We start from the raw sequence: 20,140 nt of genomic DNA on the forward strand, positions 1-20,140 counted from the left end.
TTGGCCACCGCTGCGGTCAGCGAAATCATCTAATTAGTCTCAATAAATAGATGATTTCGCTGCCCGTCACATGTGGGGGTACCCATAACATTATGCAGTGGATTATCATTTCCTGTCTTGACGCTTTCATCATTACAAATGCAGTTTTCTAGTGAATGGAGTCCAGCAACGCAGTGCTGTGAGAGCTTTTGCAGATTTCACCATTTATTACCTCACCAATATCACTGTCTGAATCTGGCCGTCATTTTGCTTACGGCTTGTAATGAACAAAGTGACTCACTAAAACACGTGGAACCTTGCTGAGCATTTTTCCGGTACGTAAATATGACAAAAAAAATGCTAGCAAAGGTATTCACGTTAATAATTGTGCTTGCATTAGCGTTAATGCCAGAGTCTGATAAATAAATTAAAAATTGGCTATGAAAAGGCTACGATTTTTAGTGCAGACTGCTTACAGAGCCATAAAGCGTGCTCTGACTGCTGTTATTTCAACATGGGGCCCTCCAAACTCCTCGATGGCTGCCTGAATTAGCATTTTGGGCCTCAATAAACTAATGATGTTTTATATTTATTCTCTTATTCTCATTACTTGTGTGAACCAGATAACCAAAATAAACAATGCAACCACATGAATATGCTTTGGCGTGCAAGCTGCTAACAGTGGCTGTCAGTTTCGTGTAGACTACTGGTATCGCAGCAGCACTGGCTATGACATAACTGCGGTTTCCAGTGCAGACTGCTAACAGAGCTATAAAGCGTGCCTTGAATACTGTTATTTCAACATGGGGCCCGACAAACTCGATGGTGGCTGCCTGAATGTGCATTCTGAGCCCACCAAACATAATCAGAGTCAACAGTTGTGTTTCAATTCAGATATACGAGCATTTCAACAAGTTTTATGCCACTCCTTAAATTGAGCACAATGCGTGCAGGACGTTGCTTATCAGAATTGAGCTTCCATTATAAGGAATGCGCCATAAATGGATCTGCTTATATATTTCAGAGGTCACGGAATGGATGGTTGTCTGTTACGAACCAACCGGAAAAATTTTGGTAGCCCTAACATAGGCTGTTATTTCGTTAAAAAAAGCCGTTATGCTTCGTCGAGTGGCCCAATGCCATGCAGCTCGCAGTCGGAGTCGCTTTCTTCAGTGTCATCTCCACCCAGCTGGATGATGATGGGTTGAATGTGCTCACTCCGAGACGTGTCAAGTCTGAACTTTGCCTCCAAGTCCATCACGAGCTGAATGCTCTTCGCCCAGTCTTCCGCCGCTACCTGCTTGATTTTCTCCCTCAAGGTGGCGTCAACCGTGGACAGCTTGAAGTCTCTGTTGTCCGCAGCGATGCCATTTTTGACCTTGGCCCACACAAGTTCAATACGATTAAATTCGCAGTGGTACGGCGGGAGCCTGAGTACAATGCAACCGGCGCTTGCAGCTGCATTGTCTACGATGTAGCTCAGAAAACGTGACTTTACAAATCCCACCAGCTCAAGCAGCTGCTTCTTTATCATCCTTTCAGCGTCGGTGATGTTCTTGCTTCTACTCCTGTATCTTCTCCTTCTTCGAGGCCGTCGTTGGCAGTTTCTCTTCTCGCCGGCTATGGTAAGGTGCATTGTCTAAAACAATGACGCTACCAGCTGGCAACTTCTGCAGAATGCCATTAAACCAACCCTCGAAGCGATTGCCGTCCATTTCCTCGTGGTAGTCACCTGTCTTTTGGTCTCGGACTACATCCAAGCAGCCTTCGACGAAGCCATCCTTGCTGCCGATGTGCGTGACGATCAGGCGCTGACCTTTCCCAGATGGTTGTTTCAGACCCGTCGTTAGGCCATTTGTTCGAGCGAACAGGCGTCCGCGCTCCTGCACCACGGTGTCTGTCCACACGATCGACCGAGTGTGTCCCGCCGTCACCCATGTCTCGTCCAGGTAAATCTTTCGGCCTTCCGCTCGGTAGCGCTCCACGTCACGGAGGTAGCGATTCCGCCAATCGGTGATGTCATCCCGGTCGATAAGCAGCGAGTTGCGGCTTCTCTTTTCGTGCTTGAAGCCGATCTCGGCAAGCAGGCGACGCACAGTACACCGCCTTTGTGATGGGAGTTCCATACGCTCCGAGAAACTCGGTAGTGATCTTCTCGACCGTCGGTATCTCGTTGCGGCGAAAGAAATCGTGCACACATGACCTCAGCGCGCACAACGTGAAGCTGTCAAACTTCGCGCTGCGTCTTCTCTTCTGCGCATTGCGTGGGCGCTTTCGCGACGTCGTCATCAGTTAGCCACCCGAAAAATGCGAAGCTTTAACTTCCTCCCTCATCCTGAACACAGTCTTATTTTTTTTCCCTTTTTTTCGTCTTGTGTCCCGTTCGTGTTAATAAGGTGGATTGTTGAGCTAGTTGGTGCATGATCGAATAAATGGCAGCGGAAAGTAAACGATGACATCGAAGAAACACACAGACGAGGACGACGCTGCACTGACAAGTGAACGTTTATTGGAAAGGCCGCATATTTATACTTAGAGACCAGCCAGCGCTTCGAATGATATCTTATCAATTCCTGCTTGCATCCCGGCACAGATATCTGACTTCTTTTTTCGATAGGCCAACCGATGGCTTGCTGACGCATTGCTCTCCGGATTCACGGATGGCCCAGGCTTCCAGGATTTCTCTTGTCAGCTTGTCTTTGCTCTTGTCTTTGAGAGCGAAAATGAACACTTACCAACTCGCCCAAATTTCCGCCTTGCTGAACACAGTCCATTCGGTGACACCGAGCATGTCAGCGACATACTTGCTCGTCTTCTCTACGCTGCGTTCAGACTCCCTGTTACGCCAAAACGTGTAGCAGTGGAAGATCATGTTGCGTGAATCGCTGTTCAGGATGCGGCCGCTCTTGCTCTTGCCGAGGCTCCTTGGTGGTGGGATCATCGATGCGACGCAAGGCTCGTTCGGCAACAAAGGCTCGCGTTCCGATGTCACCTCGCTGGGCTCCATGGCGGAAAAGAGGTACGGAATGCCGTGCGCGAACGTGCGTGAGCTCACGAGATTGTAGGTTCGCAACCGCAAAAAAAAGAAACAAGTAGCAATTGAAAAATAAGTCTCAAAGATTAAAAAAATAAGCTTGCGAAAACACACAAAAAGTACATATAAATGCTATGCTATTGGTCCAGACTGTTTTGTAATTACACGCCCGGTGCCGTCGATCTCGCTCCGTAGCAGACGACGCACAGCGTTGTAGAAGGCACGGAGTTATTTTTCTCTCGCGATCCGGCATGTTCTGAAGCATTTGCATCATGATAGTTTTATTAAACCACTCATCAAGACACACAAATCTTATTTATACCGAGAAATACGCGTTTTAGAAGCAGTCACAATTTTTTGAGCGGGAGTATTTCTTGAGTCGCAGAGGCAATTGGCTGCTGCGCTTCGGTCATCTGGGCGGAGCCTCTCCTGTCTTCAAAGTTGTACCCGACAGTACATACCTCTTAAATGCGGGAAGGCGAAAGCCGTTTGCGACTCATTGCGCTTATTTGAATTTGCCGCGCTTCAATTTATTTCACGACAGAGGAGAAGAGCAGTTTGCGCAAGCGTGGCGCCACGTGAGCTAGGTGGCGATCTAACGGACGGATGGTCACCCGGAGGCCACGTGACCGGACGGACGGTCACCGCGAGTATGAGCTATTAAAAGCTTTCTCCTTAATAAAGAACCCAGGCGAAAGTGGGAAGAGAGGTGAGTAAACCTTTATTTGGCCGGATAGTTATATAGGGCCGGATTGCATTGCCCTACTAGATGGCCAGCAGCTTAAGCCAACTATCGGCCCCATAGGCGCGCATGAGGATGTTGTATGTCCAGATCTGAGCGGCGCAGCAAGGTCTCCTAGTCGTCTGGCAGCAGGAGTTGCACTAATTCTGGATGTTAAGGATCCTCTTTCAATCCCGAGAGTATATGGTTGAGTCTAGCTCGTCCAAACAGTGTGCTCTCGGGAGAAAATTGACTTAACATATCTGAGAAAGCTACCGAGTTAGAGAAAGTATTTGTTTGGAGTCTTCTCCAGGGGATCTCCTGCTTTTTTATTGAGCCTCTTGTGCGGGGGCGGGAACTTCCCACGTTCAAGGAGGAAGTGGTGGGTTAGATCATGAAATGATAATAGGCCATCCTTGGCTCTTCGCAGAGCGGAGGTGTCCACCGCGCGGCCGATCGATCCGTGCACTGTCCGGTGAGCCGCATCGTCTCCAGGGTTGCCGGAGTGAGCCAGCGCCCAAATCAATTCAATGTCTCTATCTGGGGAGAGGATCTCGTTAAGAATATTGGCAGGGACAGTGCGGTTCTACCTCGGACGATATTGTGTATGGCCTTCTTCGAGTCACTGATGACAATATCTGCCCCTGAATCTGTAATGGCTAAACCGATGGCTGCCTCCTCAGCCATTGTGGATGTACGCACACGGAGGCTGACAAGACTGTGGTGTGTGTTGCCGTGACCCCTGCCACTCTAAATGCTCTCTTTGCGCTTTCCATACTGAAGTTTCGCCCCTCGAGTCAAGCCCCTTTTCTTGTGTAGTGTTTGTTGCCTCATATTTGGTTAGAGCTGTGGTGTACAGCTGGCGTGAGCACGACCATTTTGAGTTCTTGTCCCACCCCCTAGCTGAGCTCCATGATGGGTGGCTGGAACCATGACCGAAGAACGCACTCTTTATGGCTCCTCCTTTTCCACAAAATGATAATCCTTACAAGACAGTGCAGAACGAGGCAACTGACTTGAATGAGTGAGTGAATTTTTATTTCAGGCAGACAGGTACAAGAATTTTACATTCTTTCAAAAAAAGAAGGTAAACTTAACGAGAACAGAAAACTGGGCAAGTTGGAATGGATTCATCTTTAGCAGCACGAAACACAAGACGTGGTGGATTTTATGATTTGTTTTTTTGTGTTTTTTTGTTTCAGTTGTTGGTTTTGGTGCCTATATAACTAACCCTTCTAGAAATAGAAGTTCGGTTAGATAGCGCTCGTGTCGTCTCTTGCTGCTTCGACTGCGCCCTGTGTTTCGGGCTGCTTAAAATTAAGGTAAACTTTCCCAACTATCATGTGGTATACATTGAGGTAGAAGCAAACCCAGCAATAGCAATGTCCTCTTTCCTTGTCTCCAAATGTCGAACTGATGCCTTGGGTCCAGGCAACAAACTGCCAACAATGCACAGTGGTGACCTGCTACTAGAGCTTAGAGATATATACCCCAGTACTCGATACTTTCTTACGTAGCGTCCATTGGGCACATCTCATTGTGAGTCAGTGCGCACAGATCTCTAAGCACCGTCCGCGGTGTAATTTCGCAAACGGATTTCATTCACCCCAGAGAGGAAGAGATGCTTGAAGGTCCCAGAGACAAGAATATAATAAATGTATATTTCTTCAAAACAAGGAAGGCTGACGAAGAAATGCCCAAAAATCATCTATTACTGACTTTCAACTCGAGCACACTCCCGGAATCAATGGAAGCAGGCTATGTGTATAAGAATGACCGACTTTACATTTCAAATCCGCGAAGATGTTTCATATGGCAAAGGTACGGTTATAGGTCACAATGTTGCCGCGGCTGAGAAACTTGCACGGAATGCGCTTCAACAAAACACGCTTTTGAAAACTGTAAAGCAGCACCACTACGCTGCGCAAACTGTGAACGCGATCACGCCGCCTTTTGAAGGCCATGGCCCTCATGGAAGAGCAAAAAAGACAAAACCAAATATCACATTTAAGGAAGCTACGCGACTCTTCCACGCAAAGGACACTTTCACCTTCCCCGCAAAAACTACTGCGCTGATGTGGTGCGCAGGGGCTGTGCACCATACATCACTCCGGCACCTGCCCAGCCCACATTCACTGAGCCTATGACAGGGCGATCCACGCCCAGGAAGGAACAGTGAAGGCTGTTCTGTCATCTCCAAAGCAGGGAGCGCCAGTGCAAGGGTCAGCACTCCGCAGGACTTCCCCCGCCAGGGAAGACCTGAAACTCACACACCCGAGGCTTCACCGCGGGCCTCCAGCGCCTATGGCCAGGTGATAGATGTAGCCGCTAGTACGGCCGTTTCACAGCGGCGGAACAGCTCTCTTGAGCAAAAAAAAAATACATAGCCCTCATAGCGGGCCAATAAACGAAATAAACCTAATCCAGTCCTACCCTTCAAGAAAGCACATGGATGACTTTTGCGATTGAACGGAACTGTAGAGGAGTGCTGGTGAATTACAGTGGCATCACACATATTCTAGGGTCACAGTTGCCACTAGCTTTGTCTCCAGAAAACCAACCTTGGTCCACAAAATGAGAATATCCTGAGACATTACGAACTTTCCGACGTGATCTCGAGCGTGCAAATAGACTCTCAAAAGGCGTCGCGATTGCAGTCCAAAGCGGCGTCCCTGCTTAATTAAACAAAACAAAAAATTAAAACAAAATTAAAATTAAAACAAAGCTTGGGGCGGTTGCGGTCAGCACCGTCAGGTACAAAATAATAACAGTATGTGCTTTACACCTTCCTCCACATCTCGCATTAACAATCGCAGATCTAGAAGACCGGATTGATGAACTTCAGAGCTATATCTGATAGCTGGGGATTTAATTCTCACTCCCCGTTTTTGGAGAGGCGAACGCTTTGACTCTAGGGGCCTAACAATCGAAGATATTTATTCACAAATAATGTATCTCGTTTAAATACAACAAAGCTACACGTTGCTGCCCAAGCCCGGGAAAAGTGAGCTGCCTCAATTTAGATTTCACATCCCCATCTGTTTTTAACGATTTTAATTCGGATATTTTAAATGACCCTTCAGGGAAGCGAGCACCTGCCTGCTGTCATCAGGCTATCATCCTCCTTTCCTATCATCCCTACAAGAACACGACGCTGGAAAATTCACGTCGCCGACTGGTAACATTTTACAATAAGTGCCACTCTGCGAAAAAAATTTTTTGAAGACCTCAGCATAGATAAAATGAATGAAAAGTTTACTACCTGCATATTATCGGCCGCATTAATAGCTATACCGCAAACAACAGGAGTAGTACAGAAGAAGCAAAAATTTGGTGGACACAAAAACACATTGAAAAAAAAACACAAAGTAAAGACTGTGACGCTCTGCGATCGTAGCCCTTTGTAGAGAACTTGCATATTTCTAAGAGGACCAATGTCAGAGCGCGGCAGGTTCGAAGAAATGCATAGAAATACTCCTGGCAGAAATGTGTGTCTTCAATAAACAGTTCAATATACCCTAAAAGAAAATCTGGGATAAAGTTCGTAAATTCACTGGTGACCATACTCCTTTCACACTTCCAATGTTGACGACACCCGAAACACAAGCATCATTACAAGAGCACACCAATGTATTGAGCGAGCATTTTTCGGAAGACCCAAGGTCGTCTCACTACAAAAAAATTTGGCAATGGCTTAGCTCGGCTACGCCAGGGCATACGTAGCCGAAAGCTAAGGCATAGCTTGGTTAGCCTTGGTTAATCTTGATTGCAAATCCAGGTTAGTCTGATTGTCTGGCTAGTTGTTGTCACGTGGTTCTTCACGCGGTCGGTCACGTGGTGCGGTGCGACCACGGTGGGAGTGCGAACGCTGTGGGAATGCGAGCACGCTGGGAATGCGAGCACGGTCGCAATGCGGGCACGGGGAAACTGCGAGTTCGTGGCCAATATAGATCCGCTACAAAAACACATTGCAGAGCAGAAAGCAATAGCAGAAAAAAAATTGGCAGTGGCTTAGCTAGGGAAAGAAGATATACGTAGCGAAAGCAAACGCATAGCTTTGTTAGCCTTGGATAATCTTGATTGCAAGTCCAGGTTAATCTGGTTGTCTGGCTGGTTGTTGTCACGTGGTTCATCACGCGGGTGATCACGTGCCCAGTCACGTAGTGCGGTGCGCCCACGTTAGGAATGCGAGCACGGCGGGAATGCGAGCACGGCGAAACTGCAATCTAGTGGCCAATGTAGCTTTCTCTGTAAAAAATGGGCAGTGGCTTAGCTCGGCTATGCCAGGATATACGTAGCGAAAGCTAATTCATCGCTTGGTTAGCCTTAATTAATTATTAAGGCTGCGAATGGGGCGAGTTGATACTGATTTTTATTTGAACAGCGAAATAAAACAACGGAACAGAACGAAGAATAGCCACCACAAGCGCTGGCTCACAACAATATTTCAATTCACAGCAAAGACCTCTTAAATAGTATCAAAAACAAACACAGAGGAGAGGGAAAACAAAAGGAAACACAAAAGCTAATCATCATGCCCACAACGGTGACAATTGTCAAGATCGCAAAGCTACACATCTTGGCCGTGAATAATCTAGTGAGTCAGCGCTTGTTGTGTCTATTCTTCGTTGTGCCCCGTTGTTTTATTGCACTCTTCAAATATGAGCCTTGGTTAATGTTGATTGCAAGGGCAGGTTAGTTTAGTTGTCTGGCTAGTTGTTGTCACGTGGTTCGTCACGCGGTTGGTCACGTGACCAGTCATGGAATGTGTCACGTGGTGCGACGCGACCACGGTGGGAATGCGGGTACGGCGAAACTGCGAGTTCGTGGCCAATGTAGCTTTCGCTACCAAAACACATTAGAGCAGAAAGCAATAGCGGGAAAAAAATTGGCAGTTGCTTAGCTGGGCTATGCCAGGATATACGTAGCGAAAGCTAACGCATAGCATGGTGCGTCTTGGTTAATCTTGATTGCATGTCCAGGTTAGTCTGGCTAGTTGTCACGTGGTTCGTCACGCGGTTGGTCACGCGGTGCAGTGCGACCACGGTGGGAATGCGAGCACTGCGAAACTGCGAGTTCGTGGCCAATGTAGCGTTCTCTACAAAATTTGGCAGTGGCTTAGCTCGGCTATGCCAGGATATACATGGCGAAAGCTACAGCGTAGTTCGGTTATCCTCGGTTAATGTTGAATGCAAGGCCAGGTTAGTCCTGTCTGGCTAGTTGTCACATGTTTCGTCACGCGGTTGGTCACGTGACCAGGCACGTGGTTGGTCACGTTGTGCGGTGCTACCACGGTGGGAATTCGGGCATAGTGGGAATGTGACCACGGTGGTAATGCGAGCCGGCGAAACTACGAGTTCGTGGCCATTGTCGCTTTCGCCACAAAAAGCCTGTTCAACCGCTGATAACCTCTTCCGCCTCGAAAACATCATCCGGGAGGCGTTCATCCAAAAGCAACACGGTATTGGGGTGTCCTTCGACGTGGCGAAGGACTATGGTAAATCCTGAAAGTACGGCATCGTCCTTGGCCTAGCATAGCCAGGTAATCGCGACAGGGTGCTGAATTACTTGAACGAGCTCCTGGCTAACCGCGCATTGCGAGTCCGCATAGGACCAACTTTCTTAATTTCTTTAACGAAATAGAACGGCGCACCCCAGGGGTGTGATTACGCACGACGCTCTTCATCATAAAAATGAATTCCTTAGCTGAAATAATACCCACGTCCATAATGTACTCAGTTTATGTAGATGACTTCCGTATAGCATGCACTCCCTCCAGCTTATCTACTTGTGAAAAACAAATATAAATCACACTTAATAAACTAACTTCTTGAGCAGAGAGAAATGGATTGAACTTTGCTGCTCAAAAAACAGCAGTTGTTATGTTCTCATTGCTTCTAGATCGATCCCAGTCAGCAACTGAACCCGACCACACAACCAAAAACGAAAATCACAACTTTTCGGCATCCCTCATGACAAGAAACTCACACTTCTACCACACACTAACGACCTTCAAATAAAGCCTCTCAAGCCCTCAATGTTTTAAAAGGGCTGTCAGAAAAACGATGGGGGTCTGATAGAGCATGCCCTATACAAATCTAACGCTCTCTGGTGCACTCCCAGCTGCACTACAGGTGCGTAGTATATGGTTCATCAAGAACATCTTGCCTGAAAAGATTAGGCCGTGTTCATAATCTTGGTCTGCGCCTAGCATCTGGTGCATACAAAACATCGCCGGTAGCCAAATTTTAAGTTGAAGCTTATAAGCCTGCTCCAGAAGATCGAAGAATCGCACTTACATGCAAGTACATCCTAAAGGTCTGTCCTCTACAGAATCATCTTTGTCACCAAGTGCCCATCCAAAAGATTACCGAACAACACACCACATTTTATCAGGCCCCTAATACAGCCGTTCGACGATAGATGCAAAGAGTTAGAAGTACTAGATACCCTATGGGATATTGCACAAAGGTATGAATATTTGCCACTATGGTAGAGCCTCCCTTCAGTATATGACTTCACATTTACACATTTACATAAAAAGGAAGCGCCACATGAGCACTTACTGCAAGAATTCCTTGCACTGCTAGAGAAATATGACAAATACACCGATTATTACACTGGTGAATCAAAAGCATAAAATCATGTGAGAACTGAAGTAATTCAAGAAAAAAAATGAAAAATTACACAACTGCCACAGTGTGCATCGGTTTTTACTGCCGAGTGTTATGCCCTATTCGTAGCTGTAGAACAAATAGGAAGAAAGAACAATAAATAGCGACATTTACACCGATTTCATCAGTATGCTCAAAGCACTGCAAACTAGAAATACTGCATAACCAATAATAGGAAATATCACACATAACGTAGTCAAAATCGGCAAAAAATAATTTAACTATATATTCTGGGGATGCTTGGTCGTCTCGGAATTGTGGGTAATGAGAAATAAGATGCATATGCGGCGCAAGCCCGATTTGGTCGAGCAAAATTGGTGACATACCTCACAAGGATTGTTTGAAGTTAATGTGCAGTAAGCTCAGAAATAAGTGGCAGGCAGCATGGGAAGAACAAAACAACAAAATGTTTTCTGTAAAGCTTATTTCAAAACAATGAAAATCATGTAGACATCAAGAACCTTAAACCGCAGTTATTTTTTGTCGGCTACTTATTGGACACACACACCTTGCACACAACATCCTAGTGACAAAACAAGAGAAAGCTCTCTGCGAATTGTATAGGGCTGAACTCACAGTAAACCACATTTTAATTTCATGTATAAAACTTGAAGAAGTGAGAAAGAAATATTTTACAGTAGTCGAGGGTTTGACGGCATACCGTCTGGCCAGGAATCATGGTGATGCAGATTGCTGGTCACTGCATGGCCAAAGTCAAAAGATGAAAAGACTTTTCAGGAGCACTACGGCTCCCTTGTTCAATATGAAGCAATCCTAAGCGCGGATCCGTTCTTTTGTAGCACTCAGTAGCGTGTTTAATGATTTAGCATAGATAGGATGTAGAGTTCCGTCGTTCCTGTTTAATGTGTTAGACGATGTCAGTATGATAAGAGACTCAAGATTCTGCCGTGCTGATGTCTTCTTTTCTGTTGTCAATATCATTACTTGATCCCTGTTAATCTCGTGGCCGGATTCTTGCACATGCTCGGCGATGGCGATAGATGCTGCTTCCTGGTTTTGGAAGTCGTTCTGGTGCTCTCTCAAGCGTCTCCTGAAGTCCTTTGTTTCACCGATATATATTGATGAGCAATCGGCGCAGTCAATCTCATACACAACATCTGCAAATCTTTCACGAGGAAGCTTGTCCTTCACATTCACCAGTTCTGTTCGCACCTTGCCAGCGGGGACGTGCGCGATGTTGACGCCATGCTTGCGGAAAATATGTGCAAGCGCTTCGCCAATTCCCGCTACATATGGGAAAGCAGCTCGTTTTTCTTTTGGTTTTTCTGTACTCTCGCATTCTTCGGAGGCAGGTTGATTCGCTGGCATTCTTCTTTCGGTGTCCCTGAGGAAGGAAAGAGGGTAGCCGTTTCTTTGAAAATCAGACTCTATTCTTTTCATTTCCCTCTTTAGATTGGCATCTTGACTGCAGACTTGTCTGGCACGGTTGACAAGGGAGACAACAACAGACCGTTTGTGAGCGACTGGGTGCACAGAACTGAAATTTAAATATCTTCCTGTGTGCGTAGGGTTTCGGTAAACATTAAATACAAGGCCAATTGGAGTACGGGTTACCGTGGTGCCAAGGAATGGGAGGCAGCCGTCGGTTTCTCCCATTCCTGGACACCGACGGCTGCCTCTCATTCCTGGACACCATGGTAACCCGTACTCCGACTAGCCTTGTATTTAATTTTTACCGCAAACATCCGCACACTGGAAGATATTTACATTTCAGTTCTGTGCACTCAGTCACTCACATACGGTCTGTGGTTGTCTCCCTGATCAACCGTGCCAGACAAGTCTGCAGTCAAGGTGCCAATCTAAAGAGCGAAATAAAAAGAAACGGCTACCCTCTTTCCTTCCTCAGGACACCGAAAGAAGAATGCCAGCGAATCAGCCGGCCTCCGAAGAACGCGAGAGTACAGAAAAACCAAAAGAAAAACGAGCTGCTTTCCCATACGTAGCGGGAATTGGCGAAGCGCTTGCACATATTTTCCGCAAGCATGGCGTCAACATCGCGCACGTCCCCGCTGACAAGGTGCGAAGAGAACTGGTGAATGTGAAGGACAAGCTCCATCGTGAAAGATTTGCAGATGTTGTGTATGAGATTGACTGCGCCGATTGCTCATCAATATATATCGGTGAAACAAAGGAATTCAGGAGACGCCTGAGAGAGCACCAAAACGACGTCCGAAACCAGGAAGCAGCATCTAACGCCATCGCCATCGCACCTTGCCAGCGGGGACGTGCGCGATGTTGACGCCATGCTTGCGGAAAATATGTGCAAGCGCTTCGCCAATTCCCGCTACATATGGGAAAGCAGCTCGTTTTTCTTTTGGTTTTTCTGTACTCTCGCATTCTTCGGAGGCAGGTTGATTCGCTGGCATTCTTCTTTCGGTGTCCCTGAGGAAGGAAAGAGGGTAGCCGTTTCTTCGAAAATCAGACTCTATTCTTTTCATTTCCCTCTTTAGATTGGCATCTTGACTGTCAAAACTTTTTCTCTTATAACTGCGCGAAAAGCATGTATTCTTGCTTAATACAGCGAAACAAGCTGTTTTAAACCGAAACGAGCTAAATCACAACACATCGGTATTACAAGTGTTCCACGTGATACTCGTCAAAACGTTTTCTCTTATAACTGCGCGAAAAGCATGTATTAACAGGGATCAAGTAAAGATATTGACAACAGAAAAGAAGACATCAGCACGGCAGAATCTTGAGTTTCTTATCATAATGACATCGTATAACACATTAAACAGGAACGACGGAACTCTAAATCCTATCTATGCTAAATCATTAAAAACGCTACTGGGTGCTATACAAGAACGGATCCGCGCGCGGATTGCTTCATATTGAACAAGGAAGCCGTAGTGCTCCCGAAACGTCTTTTCATCTTTTGACTTTGGCCAGTGACCAGCAAATATCTTACATTTTAAAATAAATGCATCCCGTTACACCCCATTTTGCTTGTGGGTGGTCAAGCACTTGTTGATTTGTCATTTAGTTTGAAGATCCTAAAGGAAGCCAGTGTTTTAAACAAATTCTAGGTGTTAAAGGTTTCGCCTTTAGGAGAAAGCTCTGAACATGTTCAGCAAGGCGGAAAATTGGGCGAGTTGATAAGCATTCATCATTTTTGGTCACAGCGCAACAAGAACGGGGCACGCGACGAGAGACTAACGGAAAGAAGCGCTTGTTTGTGTTAGTCTTTCGTCCCGTGTCCCGTTCTTGTTGCTCTGTGAGCAAAAATGATGAATATTCTAACCATGTGTTTGGAGCATCATATCCTCAGTTTTTTTTTACGTCATTAAGCTCAATATACCAACAAAGATGCTCCTGTTCTAAACAATACCAACTCATCTTTAAAGATACGCAATTTATTCTTAGTATCGAGTACCCTTATGATCAGCATTTTTCAAATTTATTGCAAAGCAGAAAGCGAAACTAGAACGCCATGAAACGCTGATTCCCCGACACTAGTGGTTTTTCTCTTTCAGTACAATGAGCTTTTGTCTATTTTGAATTGTATGCGCATGCTTAAGTATGAGTCGCATTTTTGTGGCGAATAACTTGCAAATCACTGGCTGTCCGCTGCATATTCCGTCACTTTAAATCAGTCGTTTCAGCGCTGCCGCCTGACCTCCGCCAATATCTATGCAGATGAAGTACGGAGGCCACGGCTACTCGCATATCCTGCTGAACGTGGTTCCAGCAATGGTACGGCGAGGATTCTCGGACGAAGTTGTACGAGCCATAACACAAACCAACCCGCAGACGTGGCTCACTTTCTGGTGACGCACCATCCTCCCGCACCGCCCCAATTTTCGCTTACCATTGGTTAATAAAGGGCGAACCTTAAAAATAAAAGCCCATACGTTCCACTGAAGGCAAGAAAGCCGAGCTTGTAGAACGAATTCTGACATTCGCCGGCTTGAGACCTTGCACGCTACGCATGCGCGAAAATAAAATATTTCAGCCAGCACAGTTTAAAAAGACCATCCAAGTGGTTTCTTTGCGGCAACTTTAACACACATTTTTCTGGAGGGCTGGAACGTGAATTTACTTCAGGACATCTTGCAGAGGACTTTAAAAATTTCGGCCCTTGTTGTGTTAATTGACACTAGAACGCTGAGTAATTACTCCCTTATTACAGATATTCTATTCGCGCCTCAGTAGCAAAGAAATACTATTATTTCTTAGAAGAATAGTTTCTCCGGGATTCCTGTTGCTATCGGCATTGTTGTTGATGTATTTTCATTGAGCTGTGAAGTCTAAGGAAGAAGCAGTAGCATGATAGAGGCGGCGTGAAGAAGCCAAGATAAAGCAAATTAGTAGCGCCATATCTCACTAATCATTCGTTCTTTTGCGCTCAGATTTTTCAAAGATTTCTGAAGCGCCTATCCAAGCTCACATTCCGGTCATAAATAATATTGAATGCGTTGACGTTGCGCTTGAACAGAGTTTTTACATGTGCCATTTTGACACCACCAGGGCTCAACGGTAGCCACCGATGGTCATTGAGTGATCATTGGGAAAACTTGCGCAAGAGAATCGGCTAGTAATTTTGCGGATGGACTTATACTGATGAGCTTTTTGGACTGCTGATATGAATGTGCGTCGCAACAATTGGCAAAATCTTAAATATAGTTCCTGACGAACTCGGGAATGGAAATTTTTATCTTTGAAGGTTAATGTTCGGATCGAGCCTCGGGATGGATGTCGGCAAACAGCAACCCGATCAAATGAATAGCGAGAATAAATGCTCGCCTGGCCTTGCGCTTTTATTCCTTTTTTTCTACTGCTCTCCTCTTCCTTTGAGCATCGACTGTGAGCTGCGAGAAGCGACCGGGTTATTCACACTGCTACTCGCGCACCGCAACCTGTGCAGCACGTGTGGCGCACCCTCGACGCTGGGAACAATGCAGCGTGTTTGGCTATGTTTTCTTCAGAAAGCATATTTGTTGTTGATAAACAGCTTCTCCTTTCTCTCCGGCCGAGAAATATCCACAGCGCAAAAGGCTATGGATGAGAGGAAATTTCTTGTCACCTGTAGAGGACAGCATTTGGTCAAGCTACAGACACGTCAGATTATCTGCCAGTTTATAAATTCTTCAATAGGCAACAGCTGATTTCAAAACAGGCCCAAGCCAGATGCATTGCGCCTGGCGCAAGCTTAGAACTAAGATATGCCGTACTTCGCACTGGTCTTAACGAAAGCGATTCATGGAGCTCGATATAGTAGGGCGTTACAGATTTTTGGAAAGCCTTCATTTTGTTCAAAGTCACTTTCCAGGAGGGCTATGCAGGATTTGAACATTTGTTTGGTTTATGGTATATGAGGGTTTAATGGCCGAAAGTGACTCAGGCTATGAGGGACGCCGTAGTGAAAGGTTCCGGAAATTTCGACCACCTGGGGTTTTTTAACGTGCACTGACATCGCACAGTACACGGGCCTCTAGAATTTCGCCTACATCGAAATTCGACCGCCGCTGCCGGGAACGAACCCGCGTGTTTCGGGCCAGCAGCCGAGCGCCATAACCATTCACCCACCGCGGTGGCTTTTGAACATTTGTTTTGTTGACGTGACGTACACAAGCTAGAACAAAAGCCTGTCAGCAGCATGGAAAGGGAGGTATGATATAAAACGCAAAGTAAACAGGAGACAGCGCCGTATTTTCTGGCAACTGCAAGATCCATTTATTGCTTACAAATTAAAGACAGCGTCTTTAAAGTTTTCCACACTGCAAAGTACAAAAAAATTTTCTGCATTTGGTTGTTGTCGGTAGCGGTAACCAAAACGATCAGTTTCACATATCCACCCATTTAATCTTGATGTCCGATTTCGACAGCATACCTGTAAATCAAATGTTGCACCATGAGGTTTAACGTTTTACAGCATGATTATGGGTTCTTAGGCATTGCAAAAACAAGGACGACAAAAATTATGACCAAAATAATAAATCCAGGGCTGAAATGTCTACAAATAGCCCTGCCAGTTGCCCCATATAGAGTGTGGTTTCTCTCTGCAATAATTATGGGAGATGTCCTACCAGAATAGCTGTATGACACATTGACCTGCATCATCGAAAATGTAGCTTATATAAATTGTTTACAGTGCTCAAAGCGAGAAGTCTGAATGTGTGGAACGAGCTGGCAAGTATAAAATATTTCTCTGAAACAGAGCTGCTCATTTCAGAGTTAATTTCGGTGCATTGTCTTTCTTGTGCGTCCGAGCAGGCAAAGAAATTAACTGCATTAAGGATAGTTGCCGGGCCAGTTGGTACATGACCTCGCCGAAAAACAGCACGCTTACGCGGGAGAAAGAAATAAGACACGCACAAACACAACGCTGTGTTTGTGCATGTCTTATTTCTTTGTCCCATGTAAGCGCGCAGCTTTTGGATGAGGGCAAAGAAGAAAACACGTCTGTTGCCCAACCATTAGATTTGCGGTATTGTACGCCAAATACAACGGTTGCAATCATTGTTTTACTGACAGATTTTTCTAACATATCTATAACAAAGCAGTCATAGAAGGCAAATCATTTATAATATTTCTTTGAGCGTACGTTGCGTTATAAGTAATTCTTAAGATTCGAGGCAGAGTGGGCATGATAGGGGGGAACGAGACAAAATGCTAAGCAATCTTTTTTTTTTCTTTGCGATACAAGGTCTTTCTCGCTCTGCTGGCATGTCTTGATTGCCATCAAGCGACACGAGTGGGAAGTGACAAAGCATTCCGAGAAGTATCGGCCACGCGTTTTGATGTCATCTAGGACAGTATCATCGCGGGACCAGTAAGTCATGCATATAAGTGACCTCACCTCTGACGGCATCGGAGACGTTGCTTGAAATGGTAGATATAATGAATATAAGACTGCTGCCGGAGCCTTTCTTCGCTAGTGGGCATGGCTGCAGCAAACGGGGCAACAAGTTGAGGGGTCATTTTGATTTGTAATCCAGGTGTTTGCCGCACTGCTGGCACTTCTTGAATGGTATCATGCGACACGCGTGGAAAGTGTACAAGCATTCGAGGCCCTATCAGCTACGCTTTGTGACGCCATCCATGACGGCATGATTGCTGGACCAGACGAGCCTTCCATTTCAGCCACCACACCTCTGACGGCATCAAGGACTTCGCGTGACATGGTTCATCTATCGAATATAAGACTACTGCCCGAGCTGTTCTTTGCTAGGGGGCATGACTATTGCAAACGAGGAAACATGTTAAGCGTTCATTTTGCTTTCTGATTTAGATATTTGCTGCTCTGCTGGAACGTATTCAATGGCATCAAGAGACACGCGTCGAAAGTGTCAAAGCATTCTGAGCCGTATCACCAAGCGTTGTGATGCCATCTACGACGGCATCAAAGCTGAACCAGATGAGCCTTGCATATCAGCCGCCTCACCTCTGACGGCATCGGAGACCTCGCGTGACATGGTAGATATATCGAATATGAGACTGCTGCTGGAGCCTTTCTTCGCTAGAGGGCATCGCTGCAGCCAACGAGGCAACATGTAAACGATCATTTGGCTTTGGGATCCAGGTAATTGCCGCTCTGCTGGCACTCTTTGAATGGCATCTAGCGACACACTTGGAAAGTGTCAATGCATTCCGAGCCGCATCAGCCACGCGTTGTGATGCCATCTACGACGGTATCATCGCCGGACCAGATTTGCCTTGCATGTCAGCGACCACACGTCTGCTGGTGTCGAGGATTTCGAGTGAAATGGTAGATATATCGAATATAATACTGCCGCTGGAGCTTTTCTTCGCTAGTGGGCTTGGCTGTATCAAAGGAGACAACATGTTAAACGACCAATTTTCTTTGTGATCCAGGTGTTTCCCGCTGTGCTGGCGCTTCTTGAATGGCATCAAGCGACACACGTGGAAAGTGTCAAAACATTCCGAGCCGCATCAGCGACGCGTTGTGATGCCATCTACGATGGTATCACCGGTGGACCAGATCGGCCTTGCATATCAGCGACCACACATCTGACGGCATCGGGGACGTCGCGTAGTATGGTCGATGTATCGAAAATGCGACTGCTGCTGGAGCCTTTCTTCGCTAGAGGGCACGGCTGAGCAAGCGAGACAACATGTTAAGCGATCATTTTGCTTTGTGATCCAGGTATTTGCCGCTCTGCTGGCTGGTTTTGAATGCCATTGAGCAACAGACGTGGAAAGCGTCAAAGCATTCCGAGCCGCATCAGCCACGCGTTGTGATGCCATCTACGACAGTATCATCGCCGGACCAGATTAGCCTTGCATATCAGAGACAACACCTCTGCTGGCATCGTGGACGTCGCGTTAAATGGTAGATATATCGAGTATGAGACTGCTGCTGGAACCTTTCTTCGCTAGATGGCATGGCTGCAGCAAACGAGGTAACATGTTAAACGATCATTTGGCTTTGGGATCCAGGTATTTGCTGCTCTGCTGGCACCACTTGAAAGTACCAAGGGACAGGCGTGGAAAGTGTCAAAGCATTCTCAGCCGTATCAGCCACGCGTTATGATGCCATCTACGACGGTATCTTCGCTGAAACAGATGAGCCTTGAATATCAGCCACCTCACTTCTGACGGCATCGGAGCCGTCGCGTGACATGGTAGATATATCGAATATAAGACTGCTGCTGGAGCTTTTGTTCGCTAGTGGGCTTAGCTGTAGCAAAGGAGGCAACATGTTAAACGATCATTTTTCTTTGTGATCCAAGTGTTTGCCGCTGTGCTGGCACTTCTTGAATGGCATCAACGACACACGTGGAAAGTGTCAATGCATTCCGAGCCGCATCAGCCACGCGTTGTGATGCCATCTATGACGGAATCATCGCAGGACCAGATTAGCCGTGCATATCAGCGACCACACCTCTGCTGGCATCGGGGACGTCGCGTTATATAACATATATATATATCAAATATGAGACTGTTGCTGGAGCCTTTCTTCGCTACAGGGCATGGCTGCAGCAAACGAGGTAACATGTTAAGCGATCATTTTGCTTTGTGATACTGGTATTTGCCGCTCTGCTGGCTGGTTTTGAATGCCATAGAGCAACAGGCGTGGAAAGTGTCAAAGCATTCCGAGCCGCATCAGCCACGCGTTGTGATGCCATCTACGACGGTATCATCGCTGGACCAGATCAGCCTTACATATCAGGAACCACACCTCTGCTGGCATTGGGGAGGACGCGTGACATGGTAGATATATCGAATAAAAGACTGCTGCCGGAGCCTTTCTTCGCTAGATGTCAAGGCTGCAGCAAACGAGGCAACATCTTAACCGATCATTTGGCTTTGGGATCCAGGTATTTGCCGCTCTGCTGGCACCTCTTCAATGTACCAAGGGACACGCGTGGAAAGTGTCAAAGCATTCGCAGCCGTACCAGCCATGCGTTGTGATGCCATCTACGACGGCATCATTGCTGAACCAGATCAGCCTTGAATATCAGCCACCTCACCTCTGACGGCATCGGAGCCGTCGCGTGACATGGTAGATATATCGAATATAGGACTGCTGCTGGAGCTTTTCTTCGCTAGTGGGCTTGGCTGTAGCAAAGGAATCAACATGTTCAACGATCATTTTCTTTGTTATCCTGGTGTTTGCCTCTGTGCTGGCACTTCTTGAATGGCATCAAGCGACACAGGTGGAAAGTGTCAAAACATTCCGAGACGCATCAGCGACGCGTTGTGATGCCATCTACGATGGTATCATCGGTGGACCAGATCAGCCTTGCA

The 20,140-nt window shown here is 46.4% G+C and overlaps 1 protein-coding gene across 6 annotated transcripts in view; it reads left to right on the plus strand.

Annotated features, from left to right (window-relative positions):
* Positions 1 to 15,066, plus strand: part of LOC144106417 (N-acetyltaurine hydrolase) — an 891,210-nt gene extending 876,144 nt beyond the window's left edge. The window contains exons 7-8 of one of the 6 annotated variants that reach the window (XM_077639223.1): positions 6,818 to 6,912; positions 14,066 to 14,193. In XM_077639223.1, the coding sequence (XP_077495349.1) occupies positions 6,818 to 6,912; position 14,066 (96 nt within the window). In that variant the 3' untranslated portion in view covers positions 14,067 to 14,193. Of the gene's footprint in view, positions 1 to 6,817; positions 6,913 to 14,065 lie in introns of all 6 variants that reach the window. The other 5 variants (XM_077639226.1, XM_077639227.1, XM_077639228.1 and 2 more) reach the window with 5 other exon arrangements.
* The last annotated feature ends 5,074 nt before the right edge of the window (positions 15,067 to 20,140 follow it).

Source organism: Amblyomma americanum, chromosome 10 (genome assembly GCF_052857255.1).
Source record: "Amblyomma americanum isolate KBUSLIRL-KWMA chromosome 10, ASM5285725v1, whole genome shotgun sequence".
Classification (NCBI taxonomy): domain Eukaryota; kingdom Metazoa; phylum Arthropoda; class Arachnida; order Ixodida; family Ixodidae; genus Amblyomma; species Amblyomma americanum.